This window comes from Leuresthes tenuis, unplaced genomic scaffold (genome assembly GCF_036924035.1).
Source record: "Leuresthes tenuis unplaced genomic scaffold, fLeuTen1.0.hap1 SCAF_1, whole genome shotgun sequence".
NCBI lineage: Eukaryota > Metazoa > Chordata > Actinopteri > Atheriniformes > Atherinopsidae > Leuresthes > Leuresthes tenuis.
The window spans coordinates 20,902,730-20,918,171 of NW_027325355.1; the positions used below are offsets into that span (position 1 = coordinate 20,902,730).

Below are 15,442 nucleotides of genomic sequence, written 5' to 3' on the forward strand. Positions count from 1 at the left end.
ATCTCATTGTTTTTTTATTCACACATACCAGTTGTACAAACAATAAATTACAAGTTCAGTGCTGCGTTCCTGTTGTTAAGCGAGAGTAGGTTGTGTATCTGTAGTGTGTCTGACACACTCAAAAGGTTGTGTAAATGCTGTGTAGCTTGACTGTCTTGTGTGTGTACATTTCAGTTTAAATATAGTTGAATACTAACAGATATATGAACGATTTATTCATTGTACAAACCCGTCTACATTGAGTCAGTAAATCTGCATGTGCGAGCGGGCGGAGAGAGAAAGAGTGGTACGCCGATCTTTGTCGAGTAGTTTCCGAAAATGCTTTTTCTCTTGCATGGGTGCCAAACAGGTGAGGTCTGCCACACAGGAAAGCATAAAGTGTGCCAAGTATTTCAATACAATTACAGGAAAGTATCAGTTAGATATGTTATTTGCTTTGTTATACCACAAGAGCTGAGGTAATGTCTTCAAGAATATGTTTCATTTTTACACAAATGAAGTTTTATACAAGTATATTGTCTCAAAAAGAAGCTTGTTCTTAGGCAGACGCACACTCTCAATGCACCCTTTGACAGGATAACATGAGTTTGGGTGGAAGATTTTAAAGGGGTTTTTCAATTAAATCAGAGAGCATATCTTCTCTTCTTTATACACAAAGTTCTATGACAATACATCTGTTTGCATTGTTGCTCTGAGATTGTCAGTAAGATTGATACCACACTCCTATAAGCCCTGAAAACAGCAGCCTGTCAGCTTAGCTTAAGCTAACCAGAAGTGGGAGATTTACAGCTGCCCTGAGGTGCCACAAACAGTATCATTAGATGAAAAAACAGAGAAAACCAACCTCTGGTTTCAGAAAACACATTTTTCTTCACACAATAACACTGTAACGTCATTCTAAAACATCAGTTTGCTTTGTTTGTGACATGTTTTAACGTTTGAAATGTCAAAATGTTCAGAAATGTTTTCTGAAAAAAGGTTTTCATTTGTTATTTTGTCTGCTGTGTTTCTGTTCCTGCACCTCAGAGCCAGCGCACGAATTGGGTTCAGTTTTCTTGACTTTTGTGAAAAGCATTAAATTTGATAGATGAAGGGTAACGATGCCAGTTAAGACAGAGCCCAGTCAGCTTCCTGCTAATCTAATCAAAGTGTGTGAGCATTTAAGAGACAGAGGAAAGCAAGTAAGAGGATTAAAAAAAACAACTTCTCAAAACCTGGCCCATCACCCCAAAATTGAAACTGTATGATCAAAGCTTTCAAAATCCTCCAAAAAGTTGTTGCACTATCATCCCTGATTCAGAGGACCTATTTCTGGCGCAGTTAAAGTTCTTGTATTGTTTCTATCTAAATACAAAAATAAAATGATTTGAAAATACAGGATGTAAAACAAGTAAAAGAGTTGAATTGCAAGGACAGTAATGACTGCATCTCTCTTGCTGTCATTGTGAGTATCCAGGGCACACATTGTCATATATAGCGTTGTGTCCTTGGCAAATAGATTTTAACCAGCACCCCTCACACATAAAAAAACACAAAAAAATCCTCCCAGCACCAGCAAATGATTGATAGAAGTGGAAATGAGAATGAAGACACATGTTTTAAGCATGTACAACCTGTACACGCCCAGGTACTTGAATGTGTTAGCATATAACATATAACTGGCACACAACACAGGCGTAAAACTCAAGCATTTCCCCAAACCGGCTAGTCAAATTTATGCTCCGCAAATGTTAAGGAGTGTCATGGTGCGGTTTCTTTCCCATCGCATGGTGCCGTTTTCTACACTGTACAAATGATTATCAAAGAACCCGTGTCTTAGGAAAACCTTCTTTCCAATCTGTTTCTGAGAGGATCCAGAACACAAGCGGAGACAAGAACCTAATCGCTTACAAACTGGACGTTGGAGCGACTCATTTGCTCCCAAAGTAACTGGGAGTCCCCGTTACCTGTTGGTCATCAAGTCTTCCTTGCATTCTCAGCTGGAGACTGTAGTTGTTCTAATCATAATGCTTAGCATCAGGGGAAATAGTTTATGATCAAACTCTTTTTCTTCCTCGTGGATTTCAGTTCAATACATCAAAGATTCTTATTGTCTGGGAAATGGGTGGTCTCGACCCAGATATCCTGTTACTTCCAGCCACATATCTTAAAGGGAAGAACACTGATTGGCAATCAAAAGATAGAAAACCACCATTTGATTTACTGGACTTCACTGGAAGAGGCCTTACTTAGTAATGGCTAAAAAGATTACAGATGATCCAGCGAGTCAGTGTTCTCCAGCATACTTTCAGCATATCTTATGATCAAAGATACAGAACCTGAAAGTCCAGGGTCATGACTGATGGCATTAAGGTTCTGGAACAGGGTTACCGTTTGAGCAGAAATGACCAACGTGGAGTGCTTCCCGTTGTCGGGGCTCTTGTCTTGAACACATTCATGACAAACGACAAAAAGAAGTGTGAGTTGAGTAACAACATGGGGAAGCATAAAAAGACACGCATGCCATTACAGGGCAACCCTCACAAAGCCTCCAGGGTTTGGAGGCTTCAGTAAGGACAATCACTTATTGTCCATGTGGAAATTACATGCAACTTAAGTCATTAGCTATGCCAGGGTGATACTTCTCTGCTCTGCTCGTGCTCTGCATAGCGACTATGATTCAAGGTTATTCCTCTGGCATATAGTCATGTACATCCATGCCAGTCTGTCTCTAAATCTCATTGTGTCTGGTCCTGGCTTTATTTGCCAACTTTCACAATCCTGTTTAAGGTCCTAAGTCTTAAATTCATTGGTTCATAGTCCTACGCCCTCCACTTTAGACCATTTTAGACCTACAGATTAAAACTTCTTCCAACAGATTGCTTCTCGTCCTGTCCTGCTGCCTCAACATTTCTTTACCAGACAGTGTTTGAAGGCAGAGGGGCGGACACCCAGCATGCAGCCCTTTGACAGTTTCCCATCCTGGTCCTTGCACTGCACCGTCCGGCTCTGCCAGCCATTATCGCAAGTCCTGGAGCACATCATCCATGCTCCTGTTACCCACTGGGGCCCTGGGTGTGGGGTTGAGGTACTAGGAGCTGAAGTTGGCCCTGGCACCAGAGTAGAGGGAACAAAGGAAGATGTAGTGGTGCGAGTGGTGGTGGAAGTGGTGGTTCTTGTCGTTGTGGATGTTGCTGTGGTGCTCTGGGAAGAGGTCAACTTCAGAACAGATGGCTGCTGCGGAGCTGTCCACCGAGGCATGAAGAAGCTATAACGGACATCCAGGGGCTTTTTGGCGTCTGTAGCTAGAATCTGGACCACCAAAGGTTCTCGAAGAGCTGCGGGGCCCATGCTGTGAAGCCACTCATCCCGCTGGCTCCAGCCGCTGTAGTTAAGCAAAGAACCGTTGAGAGGGATGATCGTCTCTGAGGTGGAGATCATGAACTTGCCATTCAGGAGGTAGTCGCCGTTGGGCCGTCGGAGGGCCAGGTATGCTGTGTAGCGGGTCTGGTCCTTGGCCTTGTGCTGACGAACCTTGATGTGAGTAGAACCAGCGGGGATCTTCACTACATCAGTGTAGCCTTTGCTATTTGGTAGGAGAAGAAGTAGAGGAGGGGGTCAGATCTGTGCCTGATGTATGACGCTCTCAATCATCACTTGATCTATGTACAGTAAAATAGATAACAGAACTATCCAATAGCACAGAGTCAACTTTTTACAAAAGAGCTGCACCATTTTTTGGATCTCGCATAACTTGTTAGCAAATTAGCAAGATTTTGCTAATTGTAAAAATTTCGTCATCAAAAGTCTCTTCATCTCACCTCTTTTTTGTGAAGTTTCCCACTACCCGTACACATCCCGTGCTGTCGCCTCCACATATCCCACACTTGTCAAACTGGAGCTTGGAGCCAATGATGCCGTCGCAGCCTGTGCGCACACATTTCCCTTTCACACACACCGAACTGCTGTGAGGACGACACTCCGTCCCGTCTGCCACCTGAAAACAGAGAGTACCATCTTCAATCATCCTCCTTTTCACCAAACACAGCTCCACTTTGACGCACGCCTTACTCACCCTCTGGGAAAACACAACATAGTAGCCTGTTCCTTTAGCTCTGCAAGTTAACTTGCACACATCTTTAGGGAGAACTCCTGCATACTTTGGCACCCACTCCACAAAAGTCTTCACCCCTTTAGGATCTGTCTGGGGACCGTTGCGCACATCGCATTGCTCCTGGCGGAAACTCTTATCTGCAGAGAAGTTCCATTGAGAGAAGTTTGAGCTGAAAAACATTGTATTTGTTTTGTCATAACATGACAATAATGTCTTTATTCTCACACTCACTTGATGCCGGGCATGGAGTGACGTAACAGGATCGATAGATGGCTCTCTTGCCCGTGCAGTAGCGCCCGTTGTTCCTTGGTGGCGGGTTGTTGCACAAACGCTGGGCAAACTGCACCCCTCCTCCACAAGTTCTGGAGCATGGACCCCAAGGACCCCAAGAACTCCAGCTGCCATGGTTGGATGCCTGAGAGAGGGAGCACAGGAGTGTAGAGAGGAGAAAGGGTGGTGTAGATGAAAGCCGATATCAGCGTTGGGGAAAATGACAGAAGAAGAAAGATCAGAGGGAAGAAAATAAAGAGGGAAAAATGTAGGAGATGAGAGAGAACAATTAGTGCTTATCAGACATGTTGGAAGTTGGAGTGGCTACCAGCCAAACCACGTGTTGTTGGAAAAAGCCCTTTAGAGACAGATCTGTGAACAAGAAAAATGTGATATTCATTGGAGTGTGGAAAAAGAAGGACACTCGTCATGTGATAATAACTGAAGTCTGATTGTGGCCACTCAGTAGGTCTAAAGCTCACGTGGTTCCCCTGTGGAACAGCCTGAATGAAATACTTGAGGTAGCAAACTTATTTTTGTGTTTTTCCAACCACTGGTATATGACTCATAAGTGATAAAACTGACTGCATAAGTAGTGTTTAACATTTAACGAGACAAAGTTGATTTGTTTTAATCCTCAAATTCTGCAAGCTCTCTTTGGACACATTTTTCCATTTACTTCCACTCACGAGTCTTTATTGTACTCAAACCACTTCTTTCCACCGTACAAGCCTCTTAATCTGCAATCACACTGCAAGAAATATGGAGATTAAAGACTCAAAAGTCTAAAATGGAGGGGGGAGGGGGTTTAATGTTGGAATGAGGGGTACCAAGTAAGGCAGAGAAAAGGAGGCCAGGCAGAACTTGGGCCGGATCCACACAACCAGTCCGCTGCCAAGGAGCGAGTTAGGCTGATCAAACGTCATGTGACATTTAAACATGGAGAAAATATTCTTTCCTTTTTTTTCCTTTTCCATCCTTTTTGACGTTTAATTTCTTTTCCTCTCCGGATACGCAAACAGTGTCGAGAGCCAGCCAAGAACAGATATGGTCCCTTCACTCCTTCAAGCCAACTCTAAATTAGATGTGTATGAATGAAGTTTCAAGAACTAACAGCGCAGTCAGTGGCATAAATAAAGCAGGCCACACAATGAAGCCACATAAAGGATCTCTCTCTTAAAAGCACCTCTGTGTACTGTATGATACGTTTATTCAGTTTTTTACGCAGATCTTAAAATAAGAGTTTGAGCTATAAAAAGAAATCTGTTTTGGATTCTATTCCTTTTCTTCTCCATCTCAATGTCCCCTAAGTTTCTCACATTCTGGTGACATACACCCCTCTTACCGAGTAGTGCTTCTTGCGGGTCTTGTCCACGCACTTTCCCTGCAGGCAGATGCGTCCTTTCCCACAGGGCGTTCCCTCCACTGCTGGCAGCTTCTTGGTCAGACACACCATCTGTCCCTGGCGTATCACGGCGCACCAAAGCCGAGCACATACATCCATGCCCGGGCAGACGGTGTACTCGGGGCCAAAGGCCAGGCGACACTGACGGACGGCGTCGTAGCTTTGTCCTGGGAGTTCTTCTGGGCCAAGAAGGGGCAGGCGAGGAGAGTCGAGGAGACATTCAGCTGTTGGAGCATAAAAGAAAAAGAAGACAATTTTTAACACATTAAATGCTTTCCGAATTTTAAGCAAGGGTCTAAAATGGATTTAAATGCTTACATGTACACAGAAAAATACTATCCAGTCTTACACCTGAACAGTGTAAGACCGAATTGACTTTGTGGGGATGTTTTTGAGGGAAGAAAGAAAAGCTGGACTACAAACAACTTGTTTCAGATCGTTCAGGAGCAGCGGCATCTGTCGGAAAGAACAACTCCCTTTGGTGCATTCTTTGAGCTTCGTAACTTTCTCAGATTTTCTATGAAAATCTAAAAAAGGCAACACTGCAGAAAAGGGAGAAGTCCAAGAGCAGAATGTAGTCTGTGTGAGCTTTTGTTCATTAAATGTGTGAGGAGAGCAGCAGCAGCTGATACTGTCAAGCCTGAAATGATGCTGTTGGTACATGAATTACGCCAAAAGGCATGGAACTGCTGAGAAAAATGTCAAAAGCAGTGTTTTATAGCTGTCATGACTGAAACTCCTTGATGAAACTAGAACACAAAGCATGACTTGGTTTTGGCTGCTCTGTAGCTACACTATTTAAAGAAGTGAAAAGGATTGTGAATATTAATGGATCTTTCCCTCGCAGGTAGAACTTCTCCATTCTGTATTTGTGTCCTAGTGCTTTCGTTGTTATACATTTTTTCCCACACTCACCATTGCCGTCGTCAAAGAAGTCAGTGATGGTTGCTGAGGTGCAGCGGCTCCATGGTTTGGAGGCGTCAATGGAGGTGAGAATGGAGGACATGAGGCGCTTGTCGCTGTTCACCCCAAAGCGCTCCTCGCAGAACTTGGAGTCGTCGTGGGACAGGCCAAGCAGGTGACCTGAGGCACAGGGAAACAGGTGATGTAAAGGATGGAGTGAGGAAAGATGGAGAAAAATATAGAGCAAGTAGTCAACTGAGCACTGAGTGAAAGGTTTGAATCTGAATGTAAATCGTAATATTTTAGTCTGTCATTTCTTTTGAATCAGATGAACGCTTCATAAGTTTCTTTTTTTTTTAAAAGGTGTTGACAACTGTGTGTAGAAAGATGGGGGAAAAAAGAACCAAATCTATTTTAAGATGAGTTGAGACACAACAAAATATGGAAACCTTGAACGGCCTGAAAACTTTCTGTCAGCGCAGCACAGAATGTCAGCAAGGTGAGAAATGACCAGACTTGTCTCGAATACGCACATGCAGGAAAAATGAGAAAAGAAAACATACCGAGGGCTCAGGTTATGAGGTGAATGACGTGGCATTAATCCACGAGAGAGGTGTGCTGACAGAGGTGCGTGCCCTGGCGTGATTGTGTTGTTTAATATACATGTGCATCCATGCCTACCTATCTCATGTGCGACAGTAAACGCGGCGTGAAGCCCGTCGTCCTCGATGACAGCACAGCTTCTCTCAGGGGAGCAGATAGTGCCGACGTCTGCCATGCCCAGGGTGTCGCAGGAGTGGTGGCCACAGAGGTCCTGGAGAAAGGCAACACTGCCATGTTTAAATCAACATCTACATATAAAGTGTTCACAAGGTGTGTTGCCAGATAATCGTCTGTATATCAGCTATGTATTCAAATGCGAAACTGAATGCTGATTAAAAACTTATCAGATCCTGACTTTCTACAAACGTGTCATTGTTTCAGGTCATTAAGTGCAACACCTCAGATTTAAGCTGCATCCTTTTTCTTTTTTCTCAATATGTTTTTGATCAGTATCATTGGGTGCTGATGATGTTGGAGCAAAATCTTTCAGTCTGCCTTTCAGCGAGAACACAGTATCGATCCTTGTTTTGATTCCCACACATGTCCATGTAGACGAGGCCTCGGGCTGCACAGTCGGGCCCCTCTGAGAGCACAGATCAATCAGCTAATCATACCATCACATCAGTGCACATGTTCCTGCACACGAGCCATTGTGAGTGCTTGCACACACACTGCAACAGGCTTGAATGTACATTCAGCCCACGGCTGAGCAGTGGCGTCAAGAGACAGACGTCCATGCATGTGCGCTTGAGATTGCACACACACACACATCCCAGGGAAAGGATGAATCGTCATGTTAAGTGGTGCTGACAGGCCTGCTGGGTCGTGTGTGAGAGGCTCTGTGGGGAGGGTGTTTACCCGTTCTGGGCCGATCGGGTTGGAACAAACTCCCTTGTGTGTGCACTCACACACATGATTGACTGGGTGGAACCATCTCCCACACATCAACACACACACACACTCACACACAAACTCAGACACAAACACACACAGATAACTACATCTTAGTCGCTATAGAATGCTTGCAAATACAAAATATATGTGAATCAGGACATACACATAACTTCACTGGGCACGAACAAAACGCATGCATCAACTGTACAGGAAGACTGTGCATGCTTTTGCCAGCTGACTGCTGGATACACAAGAAGCAAAGAAAGGCCGATTCTGACTGCATGGATGGCTACCGAAAGCCAAACAGAGCTGAAGTTTCTCTTAACACGTCTGTGAGCGGACAAGCACAAAAACTATAGAGGGAAGCCCTTTTTAATCTGATCAGAAAGTGAGCACATATAGAGAAGTCTGCCTTTATATTTTCTCTGTTTCTCCTTTCACTTTTCCCACACTGTTTCACCCCTCTTTAAAACTCACCCAGTATAATTTATTTATTCATTCATCTCCTCCCAGGCTCTTGTGTGAGAGCTGTTTTTGTTTCCCCCTGTCATGCATACACAGCTTTTACTGATACAGCACAATGTAACAGGAAACGTGGGTAAAATTTGGGGATCTCCTGTTAAATTGTGACAAATTAATAATACCTGACAGAACCCCAAAACTCACATCTACTTGTTTACGTCTCCCGTCTGCCAAGTCTCCGCAGAGAGTTGCTTTCATCAAAAGGCCTTGAAAGAGCAAAGATGAAGAAGATGGAGGGAGGGAAACAAAAATAAGTTCAGAATCAGACTCCTCGGGGAAAGGATGGGGTAGTGCCGGAAATTAAATAGAAGTACTGAGAGAACAAGGGGTTACAGTAATATTGGCAGAAACAACAGGAGAACAGGTGGCAAGCTAGCTGCAAAGGTCATGAGACAATCAGAGCCGTGCTTATGTGTGTGAGAGGTACAAGACCACTTGAAACTTAAGCCAACTCTGGTATTAAACAAACAGAGAGCCAGACGCAGACACACACATACACAGAAGTCCCTCGTGCCGAAAGAGGGTAGCTCACTCTGTGAGATCCACGGAAAGCCAATGAAAAGGTTTGGTTTCATTCATACAAAAGCATGCAAGCAGCTAAACTAATGATTTTAATATGCTATATCAATATCTAAACAATGTTGTACTCATACTGCTTTGATAGCATGTTGCAGACTCCTGGATCACATTCAAACTCACTAGAAAAAACACATTTGTGACACAATCTTTTCCTATAACATTTATGTAATTGTAAATACTTTGAAAGGTGACTAAAATTTTCCAATATTGGAAACTATATTGGAAACAAATGTTTCTAAGCTTTGACCATTGCCATGCCATGCCACTGGCAGTCAAATAAGCAGTGTAATCGAATGCTTGGGTTAAGGATCAACTAGTGAAAAATTTTACTCATTCTTTATCAGGCCATCATTACTCTTCTGTAACATAACCAGTGCTAACACACAATGAGGGTAGCAAATGACCAAAGCTTTAAATACTTGCTGGTAATTTTCAATGAGGATTAATCACAGAAGGCAAATCATCTCTATGTATTTCATAGCTGTTTGGTAAAGAAAAGGGACTTTAAAAAAAAAGCAATCGACATCTGAGTGGATGAGCCATCTGTCTAACACAAGCAAACTTCAACTATTCAGTTCAATGAAGTGCTTTCAATGGAAGCAGTTTATAAAATCAAACTCTTTTGGAGGCAACTGAGAGCAGAGCAAAGACTTTTTTGAGGCACTGAGTGTTGTTCTGTACTCTTGTTTCCCAGTTTAGATGCTAACCTCCTCAGGGTCTGCTGTTATTGACTGCAAGTCACATCTGAACTTCACCCACAGCTGCCAGCTTGGTTTAGTAAATGGTAAAGACATCTGTGTTTTTTTATCAGAAACTGATAAGTTGAACCCCGGCAAGATGCACGGTGAACATAACACCAATGCTTTGATGCCCCAAAAACAGTATTCGATATAGGATGTCATGTTCCATGCTGTTCGAAGAAACGTTATTTTTCTTTGAATGGGCACATGAACCAGCCAAAAGTCTGCGTTCAAAAGGAACTTTTGACCATACACTGCAAACAGTTGTCACCCATGCATCTCAGTGTGAAGAGTCAGTGTTGCTACAGGACAGACCGAGTTCTCTGTCCAGCTGCATAAATTCGACAGACGAGGGGCCAAAGTCGAGGGTTTGGGATGCAGGAGCTGTCTGCAGGTTGTCAACATATGCCAGACGAAGTAAAGGACGTGTGAAATATCAAGAGCATTTTAAACAAATAGTGGGACTGGCTGTTATGGGGGCGAGCGCTGGGAAATGTACACTTTAATGTATAGACACAGAGAGGAGAGGGTAAATGACATACAGTAACTATGTGGACAAAACAGATCACAGGTACAGGCTGTGTCTTTATCAACATGTTACTTTCTATGACATTTTTCTCCCCATTTCCTCATTTATCAGGCCATGCACAAAATGTAGCACTCTGTTCTCTGTTCTTGTAGTATCGGCAAGCCCTTCCAGTCCTTTGGTCATGAAAACAATTTGGCTTCATTCCAGTTATACATATTCTGTGTTGCTTTTTTTCTGGTTTCTCTCTGATGTAACCTCTACTATACGACTAACAATGATTAGAGTCAAATGACAGTCCCTTAGCATCAACTTGTGCACAAAAAATCAGCCCTTAAATCAGATTGTATCCTAAAACCCATTATAAGTAAAGTAAATGAAAAAGAAAAGTGATGAGCAGTGAAGACACGCACGTACGTCAGTATCTCCACAGCTCTGGACGACTTATAGTGGCGCTTTGTCTGCCGTCCGAGCTCAAAACGACACAACCATGCGTAACATTCAATGTTCCCACATGCACAGATACACACTCAGAAGTGCCCCGAGTCCCCTCAATGTGCCCGTTGTTTTGTTCCGGTGCTGGCATGTGTGGAACTGGGTGACACTGCCACACGGGTCAGCTCACAGCGAGTACGGGGTGTTGGTGTAATTAGACCCAATCACAAAGAGGCAAGTTCCCTCCAACTCTGTGCCCTTGTGCACTCCCATGTGGGAACAATGGGACGGTCACGATGAGATTTACTTCAGCGCACTACAAAAATTGGGATCCACTTCAAAGTTGCTTCAAATACTTTGCTGAAAGAAGAGCTATTTTTAAATGTAAACTACCATCCAATTATTTTACACCTCTGACATTCATAGACAGCCAAATCTTCACCATTTCCATTTAGGCTGCAAGTTATTTTCCAGAGAAAATTGTTAGCACATTCTCATGCTTTATGTATGTCAAGCTTGTGCAGAAAAGTAGGAGCCAAATTGTGTTATTTCCTTACTGGCACTCTGTCGGTGGAAACAGAAAGGCCTGCATTCTGTTTGTGCAGCTCTGGACATTTTCTGACTTTTTCTGACAGCCACTCACAAAATGATTAGTGGATAAATGTGAGAGTGGGATTCTCGTAAAGATTGGGAGGCTAAATGAACATAGTTTCATGACAACAGCATCTTTACTTCCCACATTTTTCTTTGTAGAACCTGTGGGGTAATAGGGGTGGACAAGAAACCCTGAAGAAAGAGAATCTCACAGGAATGTGGCTTTTCAAAATAAACCCCTGGAGCTGCTACCTTAGCTCTGCCTGTCAAAATGGTCAACAAAGTAGCACACAAGAATCCTGATAATGACCTTTAATAGCCAAAGAGTTCAAAGGTTGAAGGGAGGTGATGGTTTGAGATCACGACCCCAAAGCTTGACTTAATGGTTCTTCTGCATGATTTAGGTGTCTATAGGCAATTATTTTTTTCTTCAGAAATTCCACAGATAAGGATCAAGAAAGCGATGTATGATGTTAATAGTGGTTAGTAGTGTGTTACAGGGGCCATAGCTGATGATTTCCCCATCTGGTGACAGCTTAAATCCACAGCATGCCCTGCACGTTCAGTAGTAACAGTGAGATGTGTGTGATAAAAGGTCTAGAGGCAGGTTTATTCATAATGCAAACACTGAGACAGCTGAGATGTAAATTCAGTGTTTACTGACATGCTACTACAAGGCTGGTATGTGCCATTTATTGGGCACATTATTCTATGGCAAGATTTTAGACACCTTCTGAAACACTTTTATTTGGTGCTGTCCAAAACTGAGCCCTACTAGATCATTCGCACCAATGGAAAAACTGGGTGGATGTGCAACACCAAGGTAAGCATGAGTATTTTCAAAATATCCAAGCTGCAGCAGTAAGAAGGAGAAAAATCATGATACACTGCCCGTCATGTTTTACAAGGGCTTCCTGTCTCTTTTGATTCTTTCTCAGTATCTGAACTGCTGTTTCCATGCCCGCCTGACCCTTTCCAACCCAGCCAAAACCAAACACCCGAGGATCTCACTCCTCTCTGCCTGAGCTCTTTCACTAACACTCCTGCAGGTGTAGTGGCAATAGGGGTTACTAGGAGCCACAAGGTGTTTGGCACACAGAAGCTGTGCCACATGGCCAGCATGCTGACCTCAGGTATGCACTACCGGTGACCTTGCCAACTATGTTCAAGTGTGGGAGATCTGTGGTAATACCACTTGTGCATGCTTTTTTGGCCAAGCCATGACAAGACCTCGCATGACTTAAGCATTCTGCAGTCCAAGGCAAAGCTGGAGTTAACCACCATGAAGCCACACCCGAAGAAGCAAAAAATGCATGCAGATCTGCTGCTGCCCTGTGGCTTTGGACCTGGCAGTTATAGAGGAGGGAGGGAGGAGAGGGAGGGGAGAGAAAGGGATGGTGAAAGAAGCAATGGATGAGTGTGGTCTCAGTAATGGTACAGCTTCTAACAGGGTGGATATTTGTTTTTCTGACAGCTTATACAGGCTATGGACAGTTCCCAGCCCCAGCTGACAGACACTGGAAAAATAACAGGGAAAATATGTACAGATTGGACTGATGAGAGAAAGAATAAAAGAGTTGGAAAGCGAGACTGTGATGTCTACCAAATGAAATGCAGTTTCAGGGGAGTTATGGAGATATTTCTGCAACGCAACCAGCAGCTGATTGGAAATCTCCTGCCCTGGGAAGAATGTGCGTGCGTGGCGGCTGGCACGCGCGAGAGATCACACATACTCCAAGGCTGTCAGGGGACTGGGAGGGGGAGGCTGGAGACAGACGAGCCCGCCTAGAAAATCACCATGCACAGGAAATAGTTATTTTAAAAGGCTGTTTCATCGATGCCGCGTCGCATTAAGCACGCCATATATGTATGTATGCATGTATATATACACAAACATATATGAAGAAGAAAAGAAAAACGTTTTTTTTAGAGGTGGACATAAGCAGTTTGTTCAAGCTACACTTCTGATCAGCTGTAATTCAAATGGGAAGTGCTGACATGAGAAATTACGTGGACTATGACTCGCGCCATGTAAGCTATTTTCATTCCTACGTGTTTATTCGTGTTCCGTGACTCCAAGCAACTGCCACCGCGTGCACCACTGAAACAACAACAGTTTCGTCACTTCACTACCTTGGTATCACACCAGTGCGCAAACTCCATCTCCCTCCCTGCGTGAGAGGACAGGCTGAGCCGGCGCCTCGGCGAGTGCGCGAGTTGTGTAGAGCTGACAGGTGGAGGCGCGTAAAGCGAGGGGGAGTTTGTTTACCTGCCTGGTGAAGAAGATGGCCGCGTCGTGGTGGTGTTGGTGGTCGTCATCCAGAGGGTTTTGCTGGTTCTGCCACTTACAGAAGCTTTTCAGTGTCGCCGCCGCGTTCTTGGACACATCCAGCCCCTTCTCCTTCTCACTGACTGTGGTCACCTTCACCACGGAGAGCCGGATGGGGTTCTCGATGCTGGCATGACCGTACAGTTTAGAGGCAATGGAGGCCAGTGTGAGCAGGTAGTGGTTCAAGTCCTTCCCGTATTTCTTGGTCATGGTATCGTCCGCCACCAAGAGCAGCTCCACATGCCTGGCGCGGGACACTGACCTCTTGCGCCGCGCGCCTGGCTCCAGAACTGCGGCTTTGGCGAGCCGGCTCCACCATCTCCGCCCGCGGGAGTCGTGGTCATCCTCCGTAGCGAGTCCCTCCCTGTTCCGTTTCCCCTTCCCATGACCTCTGTTCCGCTTTTTCCCCAGAGCATCTCTGCGTCCTCTGCGCCCGTCGTGCGTCCCGCAGCTCTCGCGCCCTTCACTCAGTGCCTCGAAGCTGAAACTTTCGCGCGTGAACGCGTGGAGCGCGCTCTCCGCGTCCTTGTCCTGGAGGGCGCGCACGTCCTGCTCGTGTCCCTTTGCCCTAATGATAGGCGTGATGGTATAGCGTGACTGGTTCACGGCGAAGAAGCCCTCGAGACCCCCTCCGCAGAGATTGAAGACGGCCAGGGACTCCGGGTTAGAGTTCACCGTCCCGCGGTACGCGCACTCCCGCTGCATAAGCGCAGGGCTCTGCCCCATCATAGCAAGCACATACTGTGGACTGAAGTGATGCGACAGCACCGACTCATCCCGCTCCATGTCCAGCTGAAAGCGGCTCCCATCCAGGTACACCAGGTAGCCAACCTTCCCTCCTCCGTGGTAAATCCGGTCAATGGTCCGCACCACTCCGTCTGTCCTCCGGGCAGGTGTAAGAAGCGACCCGCTTGCAGGTGGAAGATAGAAACCCTGGAAAGTAGACACCCCGGCTACGAGCTCCAACTCCACGACGAAGAGCAGCAGCTGCAGCCGACACAAGAGCATGCCCCCGGACAGAGCACCAAGGAGCCTCACCATTGTTCATTCCAACCCGAAAAACATTAATGTATCCGCTAAAACAGCATCGGAGCGGCCGAACAGACAACTTTGAGTGTTTGTCCCTCCAAAATGCGCATCCTCCCGGTGTCCAGATCCCCCATGCAAAAACACACAGCAGTAACCAACAGACGAGAAAACAAAACCATTGAGGAAAAATGGGAAAGGAAAAGAGCAGCAGAGAGGAGCTGTGTGCAGGCTGGAGAGGACTGAGCTGAACTTGGAGAACAAAAACAAAGTTTGCTCTTAATAGGACCCGGAGAGAAAAAGTCCTGCCCCCTTTGCGCTCCATCACCAGTCCTCCACCCCCCTCTTCTCTGTCTCTCCCTCTCTTCCTCAAATCAGAGTTAAGTGCTGGAGGAGAGAAACCTGAACAATGCTGTCACTGAAGTGTCTCCCTTTGCCGCGGCAAAGGAAAGGGGATGCTGGTACTGTTCACGAGCCATTTCTGGTTCATAATTCAGATAAACAACCCTTCATGTCCTCACCA

At 45.1% G+C, this 15,442-nt stretch overlaps 1 protein-coding gene across 1 annotated transcript; it reads right to left on the minus strand.

The window, feature by feature from the left end:
* Positions 1-1,240: 1,240 nt before the first annotated feature.
* adamts5 (ADAM metallopeptidase with thrombospondin type 1 motif, 5 (aggrecanase-2)) lies at positions 1,241-15,168 on the minus strand. Its single transcript, XM_072365871.1, has 8 exons — positions 13,834-15,168; positions 7,353-7,485; positions 6,684-6,851; positions 5,709-5,992; positions 4,325-4,508; positions 4,055-4,230; positions 3,801-3,976; positions 1,241-3,565 (listed from the first exon to the last, which is right to left on the minus strand). The coding sequence occupies exons 1-8, from the start codon at positions 14,932-14,934 to the stop codon at positions 2,884-2,886; spliced, it is 2,904 nt and encodes a 967-aa protein (XP_072221972.1). The 5' UTR covers positions 14,935-15,168; the 3' UTR covers positions 1,241-2,883.
* Positions 15,169-15,442: the final 274 nt, after the last annotated feature.